Source organism: Heterodontus francisci, chromosome 27 (assembly GCF_036365525.1).
Source record: "Heterodontus francisci isolate sHetFra1 chromosome 27, sHetFra1.hap1, whole genome shotgun sequence".
NCBI lineage: Eukaryota > Metazoa > Chordata > Chondrichthyes > Heterodontiformes > Heterodontidae > Heterodontus > Heterodontus francisci.
This window is the reverse complement of record NC_090397.1, coordinates 18,232,742-18,256,974: the sequence shown is the minus strand read 5'-3', so window position 1 is coordinate 18,256,974 and position 24,233 is coordinate 18,232,742. Positions and strand designations below refer to the sequence as shown.

The following is a 24,233-nucleotide window of genomic DNA, read 5'->3' as shown; positions in this document are numbered from 1 at the left end:
GATAGAATAGGTTTTTTTTCGAACTATGAAGTACAGCCAAATCTGATTAGAGTTTTGAAGGAGCGCGGGTTGAGGTTCATTGTTAATTTTAACTATTCGTGTATGATGCCTCAAAGAACAAGTATTTCAGACTGAAAATAGGTTGTGACTGTAGATGTAAGTGTAAATATTTGTATTAAGTAATTGATTTAAGTTAGTATTATGTAACCAGTGATCACTATGCAAAGTTAATTTTAAGCTTTTTATTAGTATGCATAGCTTTTCCAAAGACTAATTTGTGGCATTTTAATATAAAACGATTTTTGGTTGAAGTTCTTAGTGACTAGGAAATAGGAGCAGGATGCAGCCATTTGGCCCCTCGAGGCTACTCCACTGTTCAACTAGATCATGGCTGATCTCCCTCAACACCATTTTCCCGCACTATCCCCACATCCCTTGCTATCTTTAATATCTAGAAATCTATCGATCTCTGTCTTGAATGTACTCAGACTCAGCCTCCACAGCCCTCTGGGGTAGAGAATTCCAAAGATTCAACACAGTGGAAAAAATTGCTCCTCATCAGTCCTAAATGGCCTACCTCTGAGACTCTCTTCCCTGGTTCTAGACCCCCGCCCCCCCACCTCCCACCCCCCAAAAAAAAAGTCAGGGAAACATCCTTTCTGCATCTGCCCTTTCAAGCCCTGTAAAAATTGTGTATGCTGCAATGAGATCACCTCTCATTCTTCAAACTCTAGAGAATACAGGCCTAGTCTGCTCAAACTCTCCTCATAGGACACTCTCGCCATCCCAGGGATCAGTCTGGTGAACCTTGGTTGCACTCCCTTTATGTCAAGTATATCCTTCATGGATGAGGAGACCAAAACTGTACACAATACTCCAGGTGCGGTCTTACCAAGACTCTATACAATTGCAGCAAGACATCTTTACTCTTGTGCTCAAATCCTCTTGTGATAAAAACCAACATACCATTTGCCTTCCTAATTGCTTGCTACAGCTGCATGTTGGCTTTCAGTGACTTATGAACAAGGATATCCAGGTCCCTTTGGACATCAACACTTCCCAATTTCTCACCATTCAAGAACAGGGCATTTCTGTTTTTTCTAACAAAGTGGGTAACTTCACATTTTTCCACATTATATCCTATCTGACATTTTCTTGCCCACTCACTTAGCCTGTCTAAATCCCCTTGCATCCATCTCACAACTCACATTCCCACCTAGTTTTGTGTCATCAGCAAACTTGGAAATATTACATTTGTTCCCCACATTCAAATCATTGATATAGATTGTGAATAGCTGTGGCCCAAGTACTGATCCTTGTGGTCCCCCCTAGTCACAGCCTGCCAACCTGACTATGACACATTTATTCCTACTCTCTGTTTTCTGTCCATTAACCAATTCTCAATCCATGCCAATATATTACCCCCAATCCCATATGCTCTAATTTTGCTTACCAACCACCTGTGAGACCTTATCGAAAGCCTGCTGAAAATCCAATTACACCGCATCCACTGGTGCCCATTTAATCTATCCAGCTAGTTACATCCTCAAAAAAGAACTCCAACAGGTTTGCCAAACATGATTTCTGTTTCCTAAATCCATTCTGATTCTGCCCAATCATATCATTATTTTTCAAGTGTCCAGTTATCACCACCTGTACAATAGATTCTGGCATTTTCCCTACTACTGATGTCAGGCTAATAGGTCTGTAGTTACCCATTTTCTCTCTCTTAAATAGTAAGGTTACATTTGCTACCTTCCAATCTGCAGGAACTGTTCCAGAATTTTAGAATTTTGGAAGATGGCCACCGATGCATCCACTACCTCTACAGCCACTTCTTCGAACACTCTGGGATGTAGATCATCAGATCCAGGGCGTTTATCAACTTTTAGCCCCATTAATTTCTTCAGTACTACTTTTTTACTAATACCTATTTCTTTCAGTTCCTCATTCTCGCTAGTCCTTTGGTTCTTTAGTATGCTGGGAGGTTTTACGTTTCTTCCTCCATGAAGACGGACATAAAGTGTTTAGCTTCTCTGCCATTTTCTTATTCCCCCATTATAAACTCTCCTGTCACTGCCTGTGGTGGGTCCACACTTGTCTTTGCTAATCTTTTCCTTTTTATATACCTATAGAAGTTTTTACCGTCCATTTTTATATTTCTCGCTCATTTACTTTCATATTCTATTTTCTCATCCTTTATCAGTTTTTTGGTTCTCCTTTGAATTCCAAAATGCTCCCAATCCTCAGGCTTACTACTTTATTTTGGCAATTTAATAAACCTCTTCCTTTGATCTAATACAATCTTTAACTTCTCTTGTTAGCCATGGTTGGATCACCTTTCCTGCTGGGTTTTTAAAACATGTATTAATTTTTAAAATGTGAGCCATTGCCTGTTTATCATATCTTTCAATGTTTCCCAATCTACCACAGCCAATTTGCCCCTCATATCGTTGTAGCTTCCTTTGTTTAGATTTAAGACCCTAGTTTTGGATTGAACTACATCACTTTCCAAACTAGTAATGCGTTATGTACAGTATGATGCAAGTTAAGTTCGCTTCATGGTAAAATAGATGTGTTGATAGCTGTTGGGCAATCTGTTAAAAGGATAGAAGATTATTTTTCCAATAGGATTCCATCTATCCTAAAAGATTTCTTGTTACTGCTGGACATGTTTGGGTTCCTTTCGAGTAAAATGCAAGAGATGCAGAACCCAAGCTAAGACACTATACAGTCTTGAAGTACTTGGCAGAGTTAAGATAAGCTTAGCACACAGGCACACAAAGAAATGGACTATGGAAGAGTTCAGAATGCAGCTGAATTATAATTTAAATGGCAGTTGATTCTCTTTCCCTTTTTGTGCATTGTGGAGTATTTTCAATCTAGTCTGTATATTTAATTCTGTTTAATAAAAACTACATCACACCTCCGATATTGCACGTGATTAGCTGTTATATCTTGTAGTTCTTGAAGCATCTGTTTCCTCAGTTAATAGAGTTTCTCTGAAAATTAACCAATTTCGGACATTTGTAATATTCAGGGCCTGTTGGAATGACAAGTTCACCCTGGACTGAGTTTTCGACCCCATATCTTTTCCAGCAACTAGACTGCCTACTTCCACTTCTAATATTGCTCATTTCAGCACCTGCCTCAACTTATTTGCTGATATAACCATAGTTCATGCTGGTCAGACCCTAAACTTTAGCTCATCCAAAATGTGTATCTTGAAAGTGTATCCTAACTCATACCCTCCCGCTCAAGAACTTGAATCTCCCTTGTATCTTGCTGACCAGAAAAAAAACTATTCAAAGTATATTTGGACCAGAATGTTATACAAGTTGTGACCTGTAGCTAATATTCTACTGTTTGGTTGAGCATTCTATTTCTACAAGTTTTCTCTTAAAATGGCAATTACTGCAGGATTAATTAGAAACGGAAAAGGATAGAAATGTGTAGCAGCGGGTCCATCACTTGTAAGACAGGTTTACATTTTGGGTGTAGCCTTTGTGTCAGACTGCAACGCCTTCAACCAAAATGTTAATGTCCTTTTAAATTTCAGCATTCTGGTCATCTTGATTGCTCTGCGGTGGTTGGACATGATTAAGTTTGAGGTACACTAAAATCCCTACATCTTTCAAGTTCATAAATTACTATTTCAATGCTATTCATAAAATAGTCGCACTACTTTTTTTCCCCCTTGTCTTTAATACTTTACACTTGTTTGTATTAAATTTTACCCACCATAGATAAGCCAGCTTGCATATTTATTTTATTTATTTAGAGATACAGCACTGAAACAGGCCCTTCGGCCCACCGAGTCTGTGCCGACCAACAACCACCCATTTATACTAACCCTACAGTAATCCCATATTCACTACCACCTACCTACACTAGGGGCAATTTAGAATGGCCAATTTACCTGTCACCTGCAAGTCTTTGGCTGTGGGAGGAAACCGGAGCACCCGGCGAAAACCCACACGGTCACAGGGAGAACTTGCAAACTCCGCACAGGCAGTACCCAGAATTGAACCTGGGTCGCTGGAGCTGTGAGGCTTCAATGCTAACCACTGCGCCGCCCCAATCTTCACCTTTTATAATTCTGGAGATAGAATCAACATCCATCCTCATCGTTTTGTGAATTTGAACAATTCATATTGAACTTCTGGATCCAAGATAGTGGGGATTGCAGCACTGATACTTGCAGCTCTCCATTCGGCACTTGCTCACATAGGAACAGGAGTAGACCATTTAGTCCCTCAAGCCTGTTCTGTCATTCAGTGTGATCATGGATGATTTGTGACTTAACTCAATATACCCACCTTTGCCCAACAAAAATCTCTCACTAACAGTAATTCCCCTGCCAGCTACCTACTGTTTAAGATTGTACAGTTTGCACTGTCACAAACTATACCCAACTTGTACAATCTAAAAGGCATTAATGAGCACAATGAGTGCCCATTTGTGGGTAAAACATTAATTTCTCCTAGACACCTGAAGGTAGAGTTATCTATTAAACCTCTGAGCAGAAATATTCCATAGATGTCATTCTTGTAATCTCAGAACTGTTCCTTAAACATAGATTTATTTTTGTCCCAATAATCAGCATTGCCTTTAATCTGATAGTACCGTAGCACTTTATTAAAAGAGCATATTGACTTACTACCAATTGGGAATGTTCTAGATAACTGAAGTTACTTTCTCCTTGTGCTTCTTTGAGTGAAATGGAAGCTACCCAATTTGCTGAAGTTCTGCCAGTCGCTTGAAATATAAAATGCACATCTTGGCATCTGGTTAGCTGAAGTAATTGTACAAAATCACTGGTTAGTGTAAAGGAATGTGCAAAAGACATTAGTGATTCTTGCTGGGGAGCTGGATTAAATTTTTACTTGTAGTACATAAATATCTATCTTTGAACAATTGCAAATGAGTGCTATAGGGAAGCAAATTTAGATTTTACTTTCTTTCTGAATTATATCTCGGTGCCCAGTTTTGTCTTTTTCCCACTCTTGTTTATAAAAAAAAAGCTCTGAACTTCACACAATGCCCCTAATGTTGGAGACTATATTTTGTGCAAGATACTGCAATACATTAGAGCATATCATGTGCTATATTTTGTAGGACGAATAACTCCACATATTCCTTGGAAAATGTGTCCAAATGTGGTTGAGGAACAGGGACATCTGGAGGTAAAATACAAATCACAAATACTGGCAACACTGGATAACAAGGCCCTTTTTTAAAACAAAAAGCACTGGGCGCCAACAAGTTGCATTAGGGACATTTGACAAAAGTATTGACTCAGCCACGAACATGGGGACTGTATATAATGTGTATAGCCAACCTAATGTCAATGAAACAGTCTGATTTAAAACTCTGTTCTCCCTATTTAGAGATATCTGGCATATTTTTGCTTACGTAAATAGTCAATGCCCACCCGCACACTTGATGTAGCGATGTGGAGAATCTGGACAGAGTGATCCTGATCTCTTTCTCTCTCTCCCTCTCTCTCTCTGCTCCCTCCCTCCCCTCCCCCTCTCTCCACCGCCTTCCCCTCTTTCCCGCTTCCGCCCCCGACCCGCTCTCCTCCCTCTCCCTTCTCCCCTCTTTCTCTCTCCCCCCCCCCCCCCCCCTTCCCTCTCTCTCCACCGGGGCTCTTCTGGTAAAGAGAAGACTGAGGGGTGACCCGATGGAGGTCTTCCAAGTGATGAAAGGGTTTGAGAGAGTAGACTTAGTTGTTTCCAATTGCAAGTAAGAACAGAACTAGCGGTCATAAATATAAAATAAAAACAAAAATTCTGGAAATGCGCAGGTCAGGCAACATCTGTTGTCATGAGGTTGCTTCCATTATTATTTTTTGAGGACTTGTGTTTAAAAGATTGTGAAAATTGGTTCATTTGAAACACCAAGGAGATACCTGGATTAGTTTTTTTTTTCAAGGTTACTGGAAGGACACTTTGGATTTTTTTTTTGAAACACATACTGGAAGTGGCAATGAAATGCTAAAATAAACATAAGGAGCCTTGCTGGCTGTTGGAGTTGTTTACTGAGAGGTCACATGTCTAGGTTTATGGTTGTCAGGAGTTTTTGGCTTGGATTGTTTTGAATGGTCAGTTGGTATGTAACCTGCTAAAAGAGAAGCCACCCAAGTCATCTTTTTCCAACTGTTTTGAAAATTCTTGAGAATCCAGTGTGAGGGCTGAATACACTCATGCAGTAATTCTCCCGAAAAGCTGCAAGACTACTCCTCGACATCTCTTGAACAGAACTGCTCCAGAAAGATCCCAGTGACAGCCGTCTGCATGTACCTGGATGCCAGTGTGTGTCAGATTATTTTAGAAGGGTAGATATTTATACTTTCAGATTTCAAACTGTTACTTTGCATCTATATTGAATAAATCTTGTTCTATAATCAATAATTTTGTTTAAGAAACCTGGTTGGCGGATTTTTATTCTGAAACTAATATAGATAAAACATATAACTGGCCGTATTGGTAACTGGGTAAAACATTTAAATGTATATTGTGACGTGTGGAGTCATGGAACTAGAGAAAGAGGGTGCATTCCTCCAACCTCGGTCGTAACTCTGGAGAGAGAAACAAAGTTAATGTTTCATCCAAACTGGGAACAGTTAGAGATGTAAAAGGTTTTAAGTAAGTTGCTGTCAGCTGCCCCTCAATTCGAGGATGGTGTCTACTCAAGGTCACTAGTTTCTGCTGGGGGTCTTCAGGTGACTGGACAGACTGATTCTCAACTCGCAGATCTTTGGGCACATGGGCTGGATGTCCCATAAGGTAGTGGGATCCGGAGTGCAGGATTTGCTTTCTTTTCTTCCCTTCTCTGCTGCTGCTTCTCTACCTCATCATTAAGACATTTGGACTCGAAGCATGTTACAGCTTGATGAAGAAGTTGTCATCATTTTGAGCGATTGGTAGCAAGCTCCTCCCAGTCATCAATGTCAGTGCTTCTGCGCTTCAGAGTGCCTTTGAAGCATTTTCTTTGTCCTCCCCTGGAATGCTGGCCATTTGAGAGTTGAGAAAACAGGATCTGGCAGGGGAGACGTTTTTCTGTCATCCGGACACAGTGTCCAGTCCATCGAAGTTGGTTTTGCAGGAATTTTGCCTGAATGCTTGTGGAGCTGTCTTCAAGAAGGACACGTGTTTGTTTAAGCAAGTACAGAGGCAGAAAAAGGGGAAAGAACAAGAGGAAAGAATGGTCTGTGATGGGGTGGAAGGCAGGAGAGATTAAATGGCAAAAGCGGATGGTAATGGGACAAGTAAAGGAGCAAATGATGGGTTTGGAGGAAGTGTAAGAAAGAATAGCAGAATTATCAACAGGTATTGCCCATAAAATTGGGGCAGTGGTTATGAACTGAAATTGTTGAATTCAGTGAGTCCAGAAGACCATAAAGTGCCTAATGGAAAGATGAGGTGCAGTTCCTTGACCTGACATCGCACTTCATTGGAAGAGTGTAGGAAACTGAGGTCAGCGTGGGATTGGGGCAGAGCAGTAAAATGATAGGCAGCCAGAAGCTTGGAGTCGTGCTTGCAGCCTGATTGAGGTATTCCACAAAGTGATCACCCAATCTGAATGATCGAATCATCAGTTGCAAACAGTGAGCCATGCAGCACTGTATAACCTTAGATATCCTCCTTCAGGATGAGGAATTTCTTGGAAAAATCATTGACAGTCTCTAAATTGCAGTGCTGATTGTTACTGACTGTTGAATATGCTGTCTCTCACCATCCAGCCACCTTCATTTTTATTCTCTAACATTCCTTTCTATTGCCACACTCCTGCTAACAGTGATTTGGTATTAGAAAAGGTGACCTGTCAACTTTGAGTCAACGAGCTCCTCCAGCTGTCTGACTGGACACGAATTCAAGAGTGCCTGGTCAAACCAGCTCCCTGCTGGAAAATGGTGTGTGCTACATGTACTGGCAGCTAACTACAAGGGGTCAGTTTTAAGAAAGCTTAATCTCTCCATATCTTATGTCAGTAGTTCCATTGAGGGTGCTGATGAAAATACTGGTGGTGAGCATTCTTTAGTATTCTCTTTAGGTGGTGGGGGGGGAGGGGGGGGTGTGGGTGGGGGTTACTGTTGGAACATATTTGTCCACTTGTCTGGGGTCTTTAAGCTTATAGGAAATAGGAGCAGGAGTAGGCTGTTTGGACCCCATGAGCCTACTCCACCATTCAGCTAGATCATGGCTGATTTTCTACCTTAATGCCATTTTCCCCACACTATCCCCATATCCCTTGATAACTTTAATATCTAGATGCTGGATTCATGAGCCAGCAGAGCAATTGATAAATTGGTTGTTCCAAGCCTAGCTAACTTTGCCAGCAGGAGGAGTGCAGTGGTGGTGACTGAAGAAAAAGAAATGCTGACAGCCTCGCCATTGAAAGATCAGTGGTCCAGATAAATGTTCGTGTTGCTTTAACTGTGCCGTGCTTATTCTTTCCTTAGCATGCATGTAGTTTTAATTATATTTTAACACTTTTCTAATAGCTGCTCTTTTATCTCCATTTAGTTCTGATCCTAGTATATGTGTTAATTTGATGGTGGATGCATTTTCATTTAAACTTGCAAAGGTGTTTAGTGAGCATTCTGTTGCATAATTTTTTTAAAAGACTTGTGCTGAAATTAAATTAAATGCAATATACTGCAATTTTTTTGAAGTCTGCTGTGATATCTAAGAAAGCAAGAGTGAATCAATTTAAAACCAGTCTGGGCAAAGGTAAATATCCCTTTTTGAAGTAATGTCTTGATGTTTTCTTTTGCAGTCTGCCTGATGTGTGGGTGAATGAAAATGACAGATCTCAACTGAGGACAAAAGCAGTTCACTTGTCAAAACTACCACAGGATGCTGCTTTGCTCCTTGATCCAAACATATACCGGTAAGATTGAGGTTTAGTTTCTTGGCTAGATTTATTTTTGGAGCATGTATGTTCTCTCATTTTTAACTTGCATAATAAACTACAGCAAGATTTTGATGGTGATTTTCTAGATCAGTGGATGCAATTGTTAGCACCTATGTACCTTAATGTGCCAAACTCTTCCTCCATTGAAAGGTCAGTGGTCCAGATGAATATCCTCATGTTGCTTTAACAGTGCCATGCTTATTCATTCTTTTCCTAGCACACGTAGTTTTAATTATATTTTTCTTAATAGCTGCTTTTTTATCTTCATTTAGTTGTTAAAACAAAATGTGAGAGGGCAGTATCCTTTGAGGTGTTTCATTTAATCCACTAAGTGCACACATCAGCAAAAATAATGATTTTTGATATGTAGAGATCCTGGTCTTTGTTGAGGGAAAAATGGCTAAAACTACTTGAGCGGTAATCCACTGAATGGATGTGTTTCCTGTTTGAAGATGAGGTCGCTGTCTGAATTTTTATTTAAGTTGCTGCAAAGTGAGGCATTCTTAAATCTAGCTGCATATTGTCGCACTTTAGCTTTTTAAATTTAGTATCGGAAGTTAACTACTTGAGTTGAAGTATTTTTGTTTGGCTATCAAGTCCAGGTGAGGAAAGTTGTTGTGGGTTCTGAAGTGTTGAGTGATGCAAACTGTTTTCTTAAAGGGAGGTCTTCAAGCATTTGTCATAAGTGGTTGTCATCTGGTGTCTCATCATCCAGAAAATATACAATTAAACTAACAAGGTGAGGAACTTGTGGATTAAGACTTACTTTTTCTATTACTTCTTCCTTCTCCCCTAATTGATAACACTTAGGTTGCATTTATTTGCTACCACATTCTACCACCTCAAGCGCCCTTGATCACTTCTCCCACATCTTGATCAACTGTTAAGCACACTATTATCTTTCCTAAGTACAATGTCCACTGACACTTCCCCACTGTGTCGCTTTCCTCCATCCCAGACTCCGTGTGGCTCAGTGGCGCAGTGATTAGCACCGCAGCCTCACAGCTCCAGGGACCCGGGTTCAATTCTGGGTACTGCCTGTGCGAAGTTTGCAAGTTCTCCTTGTGACTGCGTGGGTTTTCGCTGGGTGCTCCAGTTTCCTCCCACAGCCAAAGACTTGCAGGTAATAGGTTAATTGGCCATTCTAAATTGTCCCCAGTGTAGGTAGGTGGTAGGGAATATGGAATTACTGTAGGGTTGGTATAACTGGGTGGTTGTTGGTCGGCACAGACTCGGTGGGCCGAAGGGCCTGTTTCAGTGCTGTATCTCTAAATAAATAAATAAAATAAAATACTCTTGTCTCTCAAAACAGCTGTCGTAGGCGCCTTCCCCGCGCCCCCCACCAACCTTCAAAAAATGCACCAATGTCCTGTGGATCATTTCCACACCCCCAATGTCATTGCATCTGTCCTGGCCTCATCCCAATATCACCTAAACCGTTGTCATTTCCAAATTAGCAACCCCAGTGCTAATTATTGCAATCTTTAGCATCTATATGCAACCTAAATTTCCTGGTTATTTAAAAAGGTCTTGCTGTTGGTTGAAATTGTTCATTGAGCTGATTCTGATCCATTTTCATTTTAGGCTTTTTGACAAAACAATAGCTATTTAAATATTTAAAGTTGAAATATTCCATGGCAGACTTAACTTTCAATGTGTAAGAGGAAAACTTTTTAAATTAGTGGGATGGCTGAAAAAATGCCCAATACATATTTCTTCTATCTCAATCCTGATTGGATGGTTAGAAATGTTTGATAATTTAGGTTGCAAAACTGAGATTAAGTAACTGCCTGATCTCATTGCAGTTCTGTTTGAAACCCTACCATGTGAAAATAGTCTTACAGACCTTGATCGTTTGGAGTGGGCGAGTGGCAGAGATGCACCAGGACTTATGTGGAATTATATTTGGAGGAGGAGTGACCAATTTTGAGATACCTCACATTTAATGACGTGACTTCAAACTTTTGATCTTGGCGTATTTTAAGTATTTTCATTTCAGTCTTGTGCACATTGCTAAGGAAAGGGTTGATAACTGTAGGAAAGTAACGTTTTTGTTCAGTGTACTTGATGGTACAAAATGTACCAGCCAGCTACCGCACAGCTTGTAGCCTTCTCTATCTTTGCATTATGTTTGAGTTGTGTCAGTTTCAACTTCAAGACGTGCCTAAAACAATTTATTTCTATTTCCTGGGTTTTCTTTGTCTCTTAAAAATCTTGATATTTCAAAGTAGATTTCTGCCCTTCAACAAGATTAAAACTGCTCAAGACTATCAGTTAGGACAGGACAAAAAAAGCCATGTGTGTGTGTGGAGGCTTTTATCTCAAATGCTTGTGTGCAGATTTAAACCCTGATTCCAGTGTGAAAGGCCATTACTACTGCACGTTCTATAGTTCTGCCTACTGCATATAGTTGAAAGAAAAGCATTGGCAGCAACTAATTACAGCTGGGATGAAAACTTGTAGGGCATGCACATGTGAACTTGCATCCTTGGCAGACTTCAGCTTCTTATCACAGAAATAGACTACTCGCCCATGTAAACGGTCACAATTTTAAGAACTCTTTTAAAATAGGTAGAGGCCTGTTTGTAACATTTAATATGGAGAGTGTCAACATTATAAAATCTTAAAATTACAAATGAGATTCCCATTTATTTTTTGCCTCCAGTCGTCACTGCAAGTCAACTAAGTGTCTTCCCACAGTGATGCTGTAAGGTCATGAACTAAGCAGCTGAGGGATTGTGGGTAAAAATTTGCTTTCTGCATACTCTGGTGCCAAATCATTTTTTTATTATAATGGCTTTTTGAATGTGACCTTTGAACTCAATTTTTTTCTTAGATATTCTCATAAATCATTGAGTGAAAGCTCTAAGTAATGTAACTTTAGTGAAATACAGCTGAGGCAGAGAGAACGCAGTGTTTCCTTGGACACTTCCTTTTAAGAGTGTGGGCTGAATTTTACGCCCCCTCAAAGAGCGGGGTGGGTGGTGAGTAAAATGGAGCGGGAGGCTTCGGAAGCCCTTCCTGACCCGCTTCAGTTCAGCCTCTGCTGCCACTTTACATGGTGGTGGCTGCGAAAAACGACCTGTCCGCCCCAGGCCAATCCAGGCCCTTAAGTGCCTACTTGACTGCTTAAGGGCCTCTGCCCACCTCTGGGGATTTTACCCGTGGCTGGTAGGGCGGCCAGGCCCGAGAAAAGCCGCCTGTTAAAAGCAGGTGGCTCTCTGACGGCCTCGGGGTGGTGGGGGGGTCCCCTCATGATCAGGTACCCTGTGCCTGATGGAGGGCTACCCCAACCAACCCCATCACCCAACACTTCCCCCCCCCCCCCCCCCCCCCCTCCCCCTTCTCAAATCGACCACCCTTGCCTCGCCGGGGCCCGACTGATCACCCCCGATGAGGCAACCTTTGTTCCGGGCTCCCCAACATCATCAAGCTGGGCTGTAGTCCCAGCAGTGGCCACCCCTCCCAGTAGTGCTGCCGGCCTGCTGATTGGGACTCACTACCTCAAGTGGGTGGAAGTCCTGCCTCACACCAATTAAAGCCCGGCGACCTGCAAAATATGGGTCAGATCCCCAGGCGAGGCAGAAGCGGTTTTGTCACTGACTTTTCAGTCGATTGCCGACTCCCGTCTGCCCAGGGTTAAATTCCGGCCTGTGTTTTTTTTAATGATGCATTGGGCACTGATATTTGGTGTCGCAAAGAATTCAGTTCAACTACACTGCATTGGGAGGGGCCAAACGGATGGCTGATTTTATCGGTTTTTGGTTTTCATGTTCACTGCTTGCTAAGTTCGACTTGAGAAATAAATGTACAGTACTAATGCAAAAAGCTTCTTGATTGTGGGAATATTTTTCTTCGGTTCCAAGCTATGGAATGTTTGGCTCATGTGCCATGGTCATAATACAAGCAAAAGCCTGATTGAGGAAGACTGAAAGGTGTGGCTGCATACTAGAATAAATGTTGAGTGGTATTGCAGTGGCTTAGTTTTTTGGAATAAGAATACTTAGCGAGATATGGAACAACATGTATGAAACTAGTATCCAGACAACATTTTGATATGGTACTGAAGGCTGGGTTGTAGATGAATGCTTTTGGAAATATTGTGCAAGAAAGATGCTGCATAGCAGCAGCAGAAAAGCCAGCACTGAAGTAATGGAAGGCCTGCATGCACTAAAAGGGCATATTTTGTGATGGTTGTGCTTGGAATGAATACCTTGGAAGATGCAAAAAAGGTAGAATAGGAGATTCTGTGACTATACAGCAAAATTAAATTGAGTCAGTGAGCTGCGAGCTCAGTGTTGGTGACATCTTGCATTTGTGGCTGGAGTGGTTATGACCATTTAATCTGTTCCTCAGTCTCGTACAGTCTAAAGAGATTGTACTGATAGACCCTTGATGCTAACATGTTTTTGATTGAGTGGTTCCTTGAGAAACCAAAACCCTCATCAAGCCTTTAGACATGACAGAGAGCGATCAGTTATACACTTTCCTCTGAATGCTTGGGTCCTAGTCCAAAGCAGTGTCTCTTGCATTTTGGCAATAGTCAATTTAGTATTATCATAATTCATGAAAAGAATGTATGTTCTGGTAGATGAGTATTAGTAACTTCTGAATGCCACTGTTTCAGGCATTGTTTGGTTTGAAGCTTATTCTTGGTAAAGTAAACCACCACTGATGTGATGAGAGGTCTGTGCCTACTATCTGTAATCATAAAATTTTATTATTTTGGGGTGCAGTGGCTGGCCTAGTAATCCAGAGGTCTGAACTAATGATCCAGAGACCTGAGTTCGAATCCTGCCATAGCAGCAGGAGAATTTTAAATTCAATTAATGAAGTAAATGTGGAATAAACAACTAGCATTAGTAATGGTGACTGTTGCAAAAATTAATTTGGTTCACTAATGTCCTTTCTGGGAAGGAAATCTGCCCTTACTCGGTCTGACCCATGTGTGAAACCAGACCCACAGCAATGTGGTTGACTTATAACATTCCTGTGATATGGTCTAGGAAACCACTCAGCTGTATTCACAAAGGAGGCTCACCACAACCTTGTCAAGACCAATAGGGATAGGCAATAAACGCTGGCCTTGCCAACAATACTGACATCCTATGAATTAATAATTTTTAAAACATCAAAATGTGGGTTTAAATATTGGTGGCTCAACAATCTTTGGAAAACAAAATGACACTGTAAATAAAAGATTTGTAAATATTCTAAATACCCCAATTCTGCATTCTGTGCAGAATAGTAGGCAAAGAATGCTACTGGAAATGTTGCAGTTGTTCGGCCCACTGAATTACACTTGCGACAAAAAGATTTTTGCACTTTCAAAATTGTATAAGCGTCAGGCAATATGCATGGCTACAAAAAGAGTAAAGCAATATCCATTCTTCATTGGCTTCATCAGTGCCACTTCCAGTCCTGCACATTACATAATTTTTTCAGGTGAGGGCTGAATAGGAATAAAAGCAATCGTACTTAGTGTTTCAGTAAAACAGAAGATAGGGATTTTTGTAAGAATTTGGTTGCCACTAGTACTGATTTTAAAAAAAAAACTATTTGGGCAACACTTTTTGAAGTTCTGTATTGTCGGTCCAGGTAAAATTCACCTATGTAATAAAAAATCTAATCATCTATATATCATGTTTTTAAAAAAAAACACTCATCACCTTGTACTTAAGATTCAGGTTTTTTTTTTATAAAACCTTACTTTCTGACATGTTCTTTGTTGCACCTTCATGCCACCTTTTTCTATGATAAATTCTTATGCCGATAAGCTTGTAATTACATTAGACCTTCCAACCAGCAGTGCCTGTTTTTACAGCTCCTAGCTCCTCAGTTTGTACTACAGAATAAATTCCAGAATCCAACCAGTTAGGCTTCCCAAATTGGTAGCTAACTATAATGTCAAAGTTTTTTATAAAAATGACAGTGTATAACTTTAAAATGGGGACCAGATATGTATATGTATTTGTATATCTTTATTTCTTTTTAAACACTTTTTCACTGGTCCAAAGATCCCCTGATCTCTTAAGCCATTTCAACAGAAGACTACACTTGATCTTGACATGGTATGCAATACTTAGGGAGATGGGCTAGTATTTAAAATAAAATTCATCCAGACTACCAATCTGTCTGACAAAATGCTTGTTTTCTAATGGGGACTGGATTTCTGTTAACTATTCAGCAAAGCTGAAACTGTAGTAAGTTGATCAATTTTGACTATTATAATTTGTCCAATCACACTAAACTGTAAAAACAAGCATCTTTGATTAACCCTTAGACATTTGATGCCCTCCCTTTTCTTCTAATCCTTTTGTGTTTTCAATTCTCTCTTTATATTTTAACTTTTTCTTGTAAAATCAATTACTGTTCCTTATGTTTAACTACAAAATCCTTTACCCACCTGTTTTATTCTTCTCTGCTTAAAAACTATCTCCAAAGGTTGGTATTCACGTTGTTAAATGTAAATATTGATATGGTTGCATCCATGAAACAATCAGTCCAATGCTGATGTAGAGAGAACTGCAAAACATAGTTCTGATGGATGACAATCCTGGGCAGCTTATCTCTAGCATATTGTGTTAACCTGTTTTTGTAGACCTAGAAAGTCCCGATAATGAACTGGTCAAATGGGCGGCGCAGTGGTTAGCACCGCAGCCTCACAGCTCCAGTGACCCGGGTTCAATTCTGGGTACTACCTGTGTGGAGTTTGCAAGTTCTCCTTGTGTTTGCGTGGGTTTCCTCCGGGTGCTCTGGTTTCCTCCCACATGCCAAAGACTTGCAGGTTGATAGGTAAATTGGCCATTAGCAATTGCCCCTAGTGTAGGTAGGCGGTAGGGAAATATAGGGACAGGTGGGGATGTGGTAGGAATATGGGATTAGTGTAGCATTAGTATAAATGGGTGGTTGATGGTCGGCACAGACTCGGTGGGCCGAAGGGCCTGTTTCAGTGCTGTATCTCTGAACTAAACTAAATCCCTTTGAACCTGGAGTAAGATGTTAATTATTTCATGCTTGAGCTTTGTGATGGAAAGGGAGATTTGTTGTAGTCCAAATCGTGGTTACTGCGACTTAAATTCCCAGGTTCAGGTAGTGGAAATCAGGAGTTGTTGCACTTGAAATGCTGCATTCTTGTGCTTAATAGAAAATACTTCTGTGTTTTCTTTCAAGCTTTATACCAACATGTTCTAGTTGAGTAAATCTGATAACTTTAAAACGTAGTAGATGGTTATAGATTTGTTGTATTTAGTAGAGAACTGTGTTCTTGCGACTTATCTATGCAATGGTACACACTGCCATCCTTCAGGTTTAAAGCCAGTCTACTCACTGGGTAAAAATAGGAAGGAGGTTTTAACTACACATCAAATAGTACAATTTTGTGCTGTAGCAGTGTACTGTACTTCGGAATAATTCAGCTTTGAGCTGTTTTTACTTGTACTGACAGGCCGACTGGCTCCTTACAACATTATGAACATGGCTCCATGGTTGACACATGACAACTAAACTTCACTTAAGTCTAGAAGAAGCAGCACAGGTAGGGCTAAAAATAAAACTCAATATGCATTCTACTAGTATTGTTGCAAGTGTACCTTAAAGACAGATCAAATTTTACACAATTAGGGATTTTGTTCTTGATTCTTTTTAAAGAGCAGTGTTTTACACAATACAGTTAACCCTACATGTCACTGAAAACAGCTTCATCATAGCCTTCGATGAAGTGTGATAAATATTGTTCATTTGCTTGCATCCTCCACTTTTTGATCTCTCAAATAAACCAAGGGGAACCTATAAATTCACATCAATCACTGGACTCTAAATGGCTTTTAAGTATAGGATAATAACTTTACAACAGTGTTTCAAGAATATTAACTGAATTTAAAAATTAATTTTCAATCAAGATACTGAAGAGCTGTAGGCCCAAGCATCAAGAATATTGAAGTTTGGGTTGTATTTATAAAGTGCTCACATTTTGCCTTTATGGTTTTATATAATCAGAACTCATAGCTGTGTAATTTGTAAAGCAACCCATCTGTTAAGTTTAAAAATTGCTGGGTATGTACTGATAAATATTATGTGCAAGCAATATTTGGCTCTTAGTGAAGGAGGTTCAAGAAAGAGAAGTTGAAAGAGTAGAAACAAATGCAAGGGCCCAGTTTTAAATATTGATGAGCTTTAAAAACTGTTTGCCTGTTAGTGAGGACTTTACAATTTGTTGTTAATTGCATCTTCTACTTAACTCATAATGAAACAATAATATTGCTATTTTTATGAGGAAATGTAGTTTTATCATGCCATCTATCTTCACTCTGTGTGTGTGCGTGCGTGCGTGTCCTCGTTCTACACTTCTCCCTTTTCCTCTTCCTGACAGTAAGAATCCTAACGTTTTACTAACCTTAGAAATAGGCGATGCTGTTAGGCACTCTATGATCTTGGTATGTCTGGCTCTCTCCTACCTTTCACACCTTCAAGTAGTATGGCCTTGGTTTTGTAATTCTCGGCTTCAGTGTCCTGTGCCCAGCCCCTTTTTGGAGGTGCAACGAGATTTAGGGGTCCATATATGCATTAAAATGTAGTAGTAAATGGGTGCAAGAAAAACCAAGAAGGCTAATGGAATGTTGGACTTCATAACTAGAGGTCTGGAATATAAAGGGGTATTTTGCCACAGCTTTGCAAAGCCCGATTAGATTACATCTGGAGTAATGTGCACAGTTTTGGGAACACACCTTGGAAGGAGTCCAATGCAAATTCACCAGAATGTTACCAGGGCTCCATTGGTTAGATTGCGAGGAGAAATTATTAAACTACATTTGTATTTCCTGAAATATAGAAGATTCAGGGAAAGGCATTTGACAAACATGTCACACAGGAGGCTTATTAAGATGGAAGCCATGGAATTAAGGGATGTGTGGTATGGATACAAAATTGACTGACAGGCAACACAGGGTGGTGTTATGTATGTTTTTCAGACTGGGAGGTGGTTTGCAATGGTGTTGCCCAAGAGTCAGTTTCAGGTCCGTTATTAATTTTGATCAACAACCTGGACTTAGATGTAGGGAGCAGCATTATAAAGTTTGCAGATTATACAAAACTTGGCAAAGTAGTAGATCATGAGGATAGTTACAGGCTTCAGAAAGATGAAATGCATATTGAAGATGGAGTTCATTATGGAGAAGTGTGAAGTGATGCACTTTGGGATAACTCATATGGAAAGATAGTATACTATAAATGACACGATTTTGAAAAGTGTAGATGAGCAGAGAGACTATGGTGTCCATGTGCACAAATCCTTAAAGGTGGCAGAGCAGGTTGATAAGGTGGTTTAAAAAAGGATATGGGTTACTTGGGTTTATAAATGGAGGAATAGAAAATAAAAGCAAAGAGATCATGCTAAACTTTATAAATCACTAGTTAGGCCTCAGATGGGGTATTGAGGACAATTCTGGGCACCACTTCAGGAAAATACAAAGGCCTCAAAGGGTACAGAGGCGGTTTGTCAAGAAGTTATCAGGGATGAGGGACTTCAGTTATGGAGAGAGGTTGTAACGGAGATAATAAAGATTTTCAAGATGTTAGGTTTTGATAGAGTAGTTAGAGGAAATATTATTTCATCTGGCACGTGGGTCAGTAACTGGTGGTCATAGATTCAAGATCATTGGCAAAAGGTCTAGAGGGGAGTTGAGAATTTTTTTTTTCCCACAGTCATTGGTAAGTGGAATGTTCTACCTGAAAAGGTAGTGGAAGTTGATTCCATAAATTTTAAAAGGGATTTGGACAGGTACTTGAGGATTAGCAAGTTACAGGGTTATGGACAAAAAGCATGGATGTAGGACTAAGCATGACTGCTCTTTCAAAGAGTCAGCACAGGCACAGCGGGCTGAATGGCCGCCTCCTGTGTTGTACGTTTACATAATTTGATGAAGGGTTTTTAGGATTTTGGGAGGAATTGATGGGGTAGATGGAGAGAAACTTTTTTTCCACTCTTGTGTGAATCTAGGACAAGGGCATAACTTTAAAATCAGAGCCAGACCATTCAGGAGAGAACTTGGGAAACACTTCACATAAAGGGCCATAGAAGTGTGGAACACATTTCCACAAAAAGCAGTTGATGCTAGCTGAAAATCATTTTAAATCTCATATTTTTTGCCGGACAAGAGTATAAAAGGATATGGAGCCAAGCAAAGCAGGTGAATGGAATGAAGATACAAATCAACCATGATCTCATTGAATGGTAGAACGGGCTCGAGGGGCCTACACCTGTTTCTATGTTCCTCCCAGTTAATAACTTGCGCTCTCTCAGCAACTGAAAGTTGTGCAGATTAGAGTTGCTGGAATAGAAGTATCGTGCAGACCCAGGAGCATGGGGCTTTTATACTTCATATTTGCAAAAATAATCAATATCGAGCAGTCCAAATCACCAGTGCTAAACTCAGTCATCCTAAAGGAACATTTAAAGGTAGTAACTTTCTCTTAAGACAACAACAGGGCCAAAATATTTTACCCAAGGAGCTGTGCTGTAATTATGTTATACGAACATATGAATTAGGAGTAGGCCACTCAGTCCTTCGAGCCTACTCTGCCATTCAATAAGATCATGGCTGATCTGATTGTAACCTCAACTCCACATTCCTGCCTACCCCCAATAACCTTTCACTCCCTTGCTGATCAAGAATCCATTTACCTCTGCCTTAAAAAGATTCAAAAACTCCTCTTCTATCGCCTTTTGGGGAAGAGTTCCAAAGACTCAAGACCCTCAGAGAAAATATTTCTCCTCATTTCTGTCTCAAATGGGCGATCCCTTATTTTTAAACAGTGACCCCTAGTTCTAGATTCTCCCACAAGGAGAAACATGAGTTCCACATCGCACCTTGCCAAGATCCCACAGGATCTTGTATGTTTCAATCAAGTCGCCTCTTACTCATCTGAACTCCAGATACAAGCCTAGCCTGTCCAACCTTTCCTCATAAGAGAACCCGCCCATTCCAGGTATTAGTCGAGTAAACCTTCTCTGAACTGCTTCCAGCACATTTACGTCTTTCCTTAAATAAGGAGACCAATATTGTATGCAGTACTCCAGATGTGGTCTCACCAATGCCCTGTATATCTGAAGCATAACCTCTCTACTTTTGTATTCCGTTCCCCTCGCAATAAATGACAGTTAGCTTTCCTACTTGCTGTACCTGCATACTAACCTTTTGCGATTCATGCACTAGGGCACCCAGATCCCTCTGCATCGCAGAGCTCTGCAATCTCTCACCATTTAGATAATTGTTTTTTATTCTTCCTGCCAAAATGGACATTTTCATATTTTCCCACATTCTACTCCATTTGCCAGATCTTTGCCCCCTCACTTAACCTATCTATATCCCTTTGTAGCCTCCATATGTCCTCTTCATAACTTACTTTCTTACTTATGTTTGTGTCATCAGCAAATTTAGCCCACCCATACCTTTGGTCCCTTCATCCCAGTCATTTATATAAATTATAAAAAGTTGAGGCCCCAGCTCTGATCCCTATGGCATACCACTCGTTACATCTTGCCAACCAGGAAATGACCCATTTATACCTACTCTCTTTCCTGTTAGCTAGCCAATCTTCTATCCATGCCAAAATGTTACCCCCTATCCCATGAGCTTTTATTTTCTGCAATAACCTTTGTGGCACCGTATTGAATGCCTTCTGGAAATGTAAGTACAGTACATCCACCTTTATCCACAGCACATCTTACTACTTCAAAGAACTCCAATAAATTGGTTAAACATGATTTCCCTTTCACAAAACCATGTTGACTCTGCCTGATTATTTGAATTTTTCCAAGTGCCTTGCTATAACATCTTTAATAGCTTCTAACATTTTCCCTATGACATATGTTAAGCGAACTGGCCTATAGTTTGCTGCTTTCTGTGTCTCTCCCTTTTTTAATAAAGGGGTTATATTGGCAATTTTTCAATCTAATGGGACCTTCCCTGAATCTAAGGAATTTTGGAAAATTAAAACCAATACATCAATTATCTCACTAGCCACTTTTAGGACCCTAGGATAAAGTCCATCAGGACCCAGGAACTTGTCAGCGTGCAGCTTCAACAATTTGCTCAGTACTGCTTCCTTGGTGATTGTAATTTTCTTGAGTTCCTTCCTCCCTTCCATTTCCTGATTTACAGTTATTTCTGGGATGTTACTTGTATCCTCTTTGGTGAAGACTGATGCAAAATACCTGTTCAATTCATCTGCCATCTCCTTATTTTCCCTTATTAATCCCCCAGACTCACTTTATATAGGACCAACACTCACTTTAACTTTTCCTTTTTAAATATATATAGAAATTCTTACTATCTGTTCTTATATTTCTAGTGAACTTTCTCTTGTACTCTAATTTTTTCCTCCTTGTTAATCTTTTAGTCGTTTGCTGCTTTTTGTGCCTTCATGCGAAAAACCAAGTCCATGTTCAAAGCCAGAAAACCCAGTTTCTCTAACGTTTTGTTTCTGACTCAATGGGCTGAATTTTCTGTCAGGGAGGTAGGAAACAGGAGACAGGTTTATTTTCGGGTCAGAAACCAGTCTCCAGTGGGAAACTGGTTAAAGTTAAGATTTTTGAGTGCGGGAGCCCTTAATTGGTATGGACACAAGTCTGCTGTCCACAGAGCCTTTCGATGTGGGTACAGAGGCGGCTCAGATGAAATGTGGGACTCATTTGGACTCTCTCCGCTGAGATCACTGAGGCTGCTGGTTGTCAAGGCAGAAAACTACTGAGTGTGACAAAGGCTTCCACTGGACTAGAGGGAAGCAAGATGTCACAAGGGAGCCGGAGGCCTGGCACCAGGGCAAGGCTGCTGCTGGCGTCATCGATGCCGACCTGGATCTAATGCATCAGGACACCTCCGTTCAGTGTCATCTCCCACTGCCGCTCGTCACCTCTTGCTGCTCCCCCGATGAGCTGTCTCCTTCCAGAGCCTCAGTGTTCTCAAGGTCCACACCTCTCTGTGGGTCAACAGCCCACCGCAATGACAGAGACCCTTGCAGGAGGGTTTTGGAGGGCACCATCCAACCAGTCCAGGCACCAGAATCACATCTTCAGAACCCTGATGGGATGCTTAATGGTTGTCCTACTAAGCAGTTGCATTGGTTGGATCGCCTCTGTGCCTCTCTGGGGCTCCCATAGAGGGGTCAGTAGCAATCTCTTAAGGGATTTCCCTTGTTCCCTCTGATCCATCCATACACTTTGGGGATTGGAGTGAAGATCTGAGGCAGCCTAGACTGGCAGAGGAATAAGGAGTCATGGAAGCGGCCAGGAAAGCGAGCGCGCACACAGAAGCAGCTGTTGTGGTCGCAGACCAGTTGGACATTGAGGGAGTGGAAGCCCTGTTGATGAATCTCACTGGCTGGTCGCTGGGCACCTTGATGGCCATGTTGGTGCAATTGATGCCCTGCACCTGGACAATTCAGCGTTGAAGGCAAAATCCAATGCTCTCTGACCCTGCAAGGCTGTGTGTGTCGTGAAATGAATGTGTTGTCCAGCTCCTGGCAAAGAGGGCATCAGTGACCAGCGCGATGCACTATTGCGCAGTCGTTCTTGATGTTGCGAAGGTCTGAGATGATCCTTGGAAGGAGCCAGAAGCAGAGAAGTTCAAGGCTGCACTGACTTTGACGGCCACTGGCAGGGCATGGCGACCAGTGGTGCGAGGTCTTTGGCAACAAGGGCAAAGGTGTCTGTGACCGTCGCTTGGAGAGTCACAGTTTCCTGCGGCACTGGTTCTCTGTCATCTCCAGGTAGCTCCTTCTTTGGCAGTGGATCCTGTATTGAGGGTTTGGCCACTGTTGCCTTCCTGCCTTCTCTCATGCCCTCCTGATGCCCAGGGTTCTACCCCTAGTCATCGCTGGGCCCACAATGAGTCGTGCCCACATTGCCAGCTGAAATCTTGCTTCTGAGCAGGTGGCTGCCCAGTTGTCCTTGGTAGTCTTGCTCCCTGTTCTGCCTCCACAATGCCAAGAGAGTGCCGACCCCATTCAGTGCCTGAGTGCTAAGTGCCCACTCTCCCTGCTGCCTGTGCAGTGCCAAGGGCACCCCCTCACCAAGTACCAAGTCCCCCTTTGCCCGCTGATCCTCGTGGGACTGCTCTGGGGCAGCCATGACTGGCTCCCCAGTCTTTCCTGCTTCATTTCAGCTGATCTGTTTATGAAGGCATGGGTAAGCCATGTGATCCTTTCAAAATTTCAACATCCAAACTTGACCATCTCTTAATGAGATTTTAAACTGCTTTAATTGGGAGGAGAGCAGGATTCCCTCTCGCCCTGGTGAATAATGCTGGCGCTAGGATTGGTGTCCTGCAACTGGCCCGGCGCTGATATTTCGAGTGCTCCTCCGCCTTCATTTCTGCCTTCCAGGGGCCCTGAAAATTCAGTCCTATGTCTCTACTGTGCTACCTTGAGGATGGGAAAACACATAGCAATAGGCTGATTTTCTTTTTCCTTGCTCCCTCCCCTTGGCTAACAAGGTGTAAAGATAAAAACCCTGGCTAGTTTGCCTGAGAATGTTCTATTTGTGATTTTTGACTGAAAATGTACCAGGGTATAGCTTACTCTCTCAGGCAGTCCCTCAGGAACAAGGGTCACTTTCTGCCACTCCAGGGTTGTAGGCTCTTAGGTGACTGAATAGTCCAATTCTGGATCACACTCTGCCACAGGTGAGGCAAGTAAATGGGATGCTCGAACGTCCAAATGCTCCTTCCACTATTTGCACTTGGTCACTGCCTGGGCATGTCAACGTTGTTCGAACTGGCTGGCACCGTCACGGATGCTTCTCCATTTTGGATGGTCTCGGGCAGGAGATTCCCACGAATCGGAGATGTCACATTTTTTCAAGGAGGTTTTAAAGACATCCTTGTGTTTCCTTTGCCCTCCTGGTAGCCTCTTGCCGTGACACAGCTCGGAGTAGAAAGCTTGTTTTGGGAGTCTTGTGTCAGACATGTGGACGATGTGGCCCACCCAGCATAACTGACTGGCCATGACCAGTGTCTTTATACTGGGGATGTTGGCCTGAGAGAGGACACTGATATTGGAGTGCCTATTCTGCCACTGAATTTGCAGGATCTTGCAGAGGCACCGCTGGTGATATCTCTCCAGGGCTTTGAGATGTCTGCTGTACAGTGTCCATTTTTCTGTGCATACAGGAGGGGAGGTAACACTGCGGCCCTGTAGACCATGAGCTTGGTGCCAGGTATGAGGTGGTTGTCATCAAGCGCTCTTTTCCTCAGACAACCAAAGGCTGCACTGGCATACTGGAGGCGATGCTGAGTTTCATCGTTGATGTCTTC

At 41.6% G+C, this 24,233-nt stretch overlaps 1 protein-coding gene across 4 annotated transcripts in view; it reads left to right on the top strand.

Moving 5' to 3' along the window:
• The window catches only part of aebp2 (AE binding protein 2), a 112,286-nt gene that overhangs the window by 85,895 nt on the left and 2,158 nt on the right, over positions 1–24,233 (top strand). For 2 of the 4 annotated variants that reach the window (XR_010977632.1, XM_068058943.1), the window contains exons 7-8: positions 8,785–8,898; positions 16,370–16,459. Coding sequence is in view for 2 of the 4 variants with exons in the window: in XM_068058943.1 (XP_067915044.1) it covers positions 8,785–8,898; positions 16,370–16,421 (166 nt within the window). In the remaining 2 variants the exon portion in view is untranslated. Of the gene's footprint in view, positions 1–8,784; positions 8,899–16,369; positions 16,460–24,233 lie in introns of those variants that run through there. The other 2 variants (XR_010977633.1, XM_068058944.1) reach the window with 2 other exon arrangements.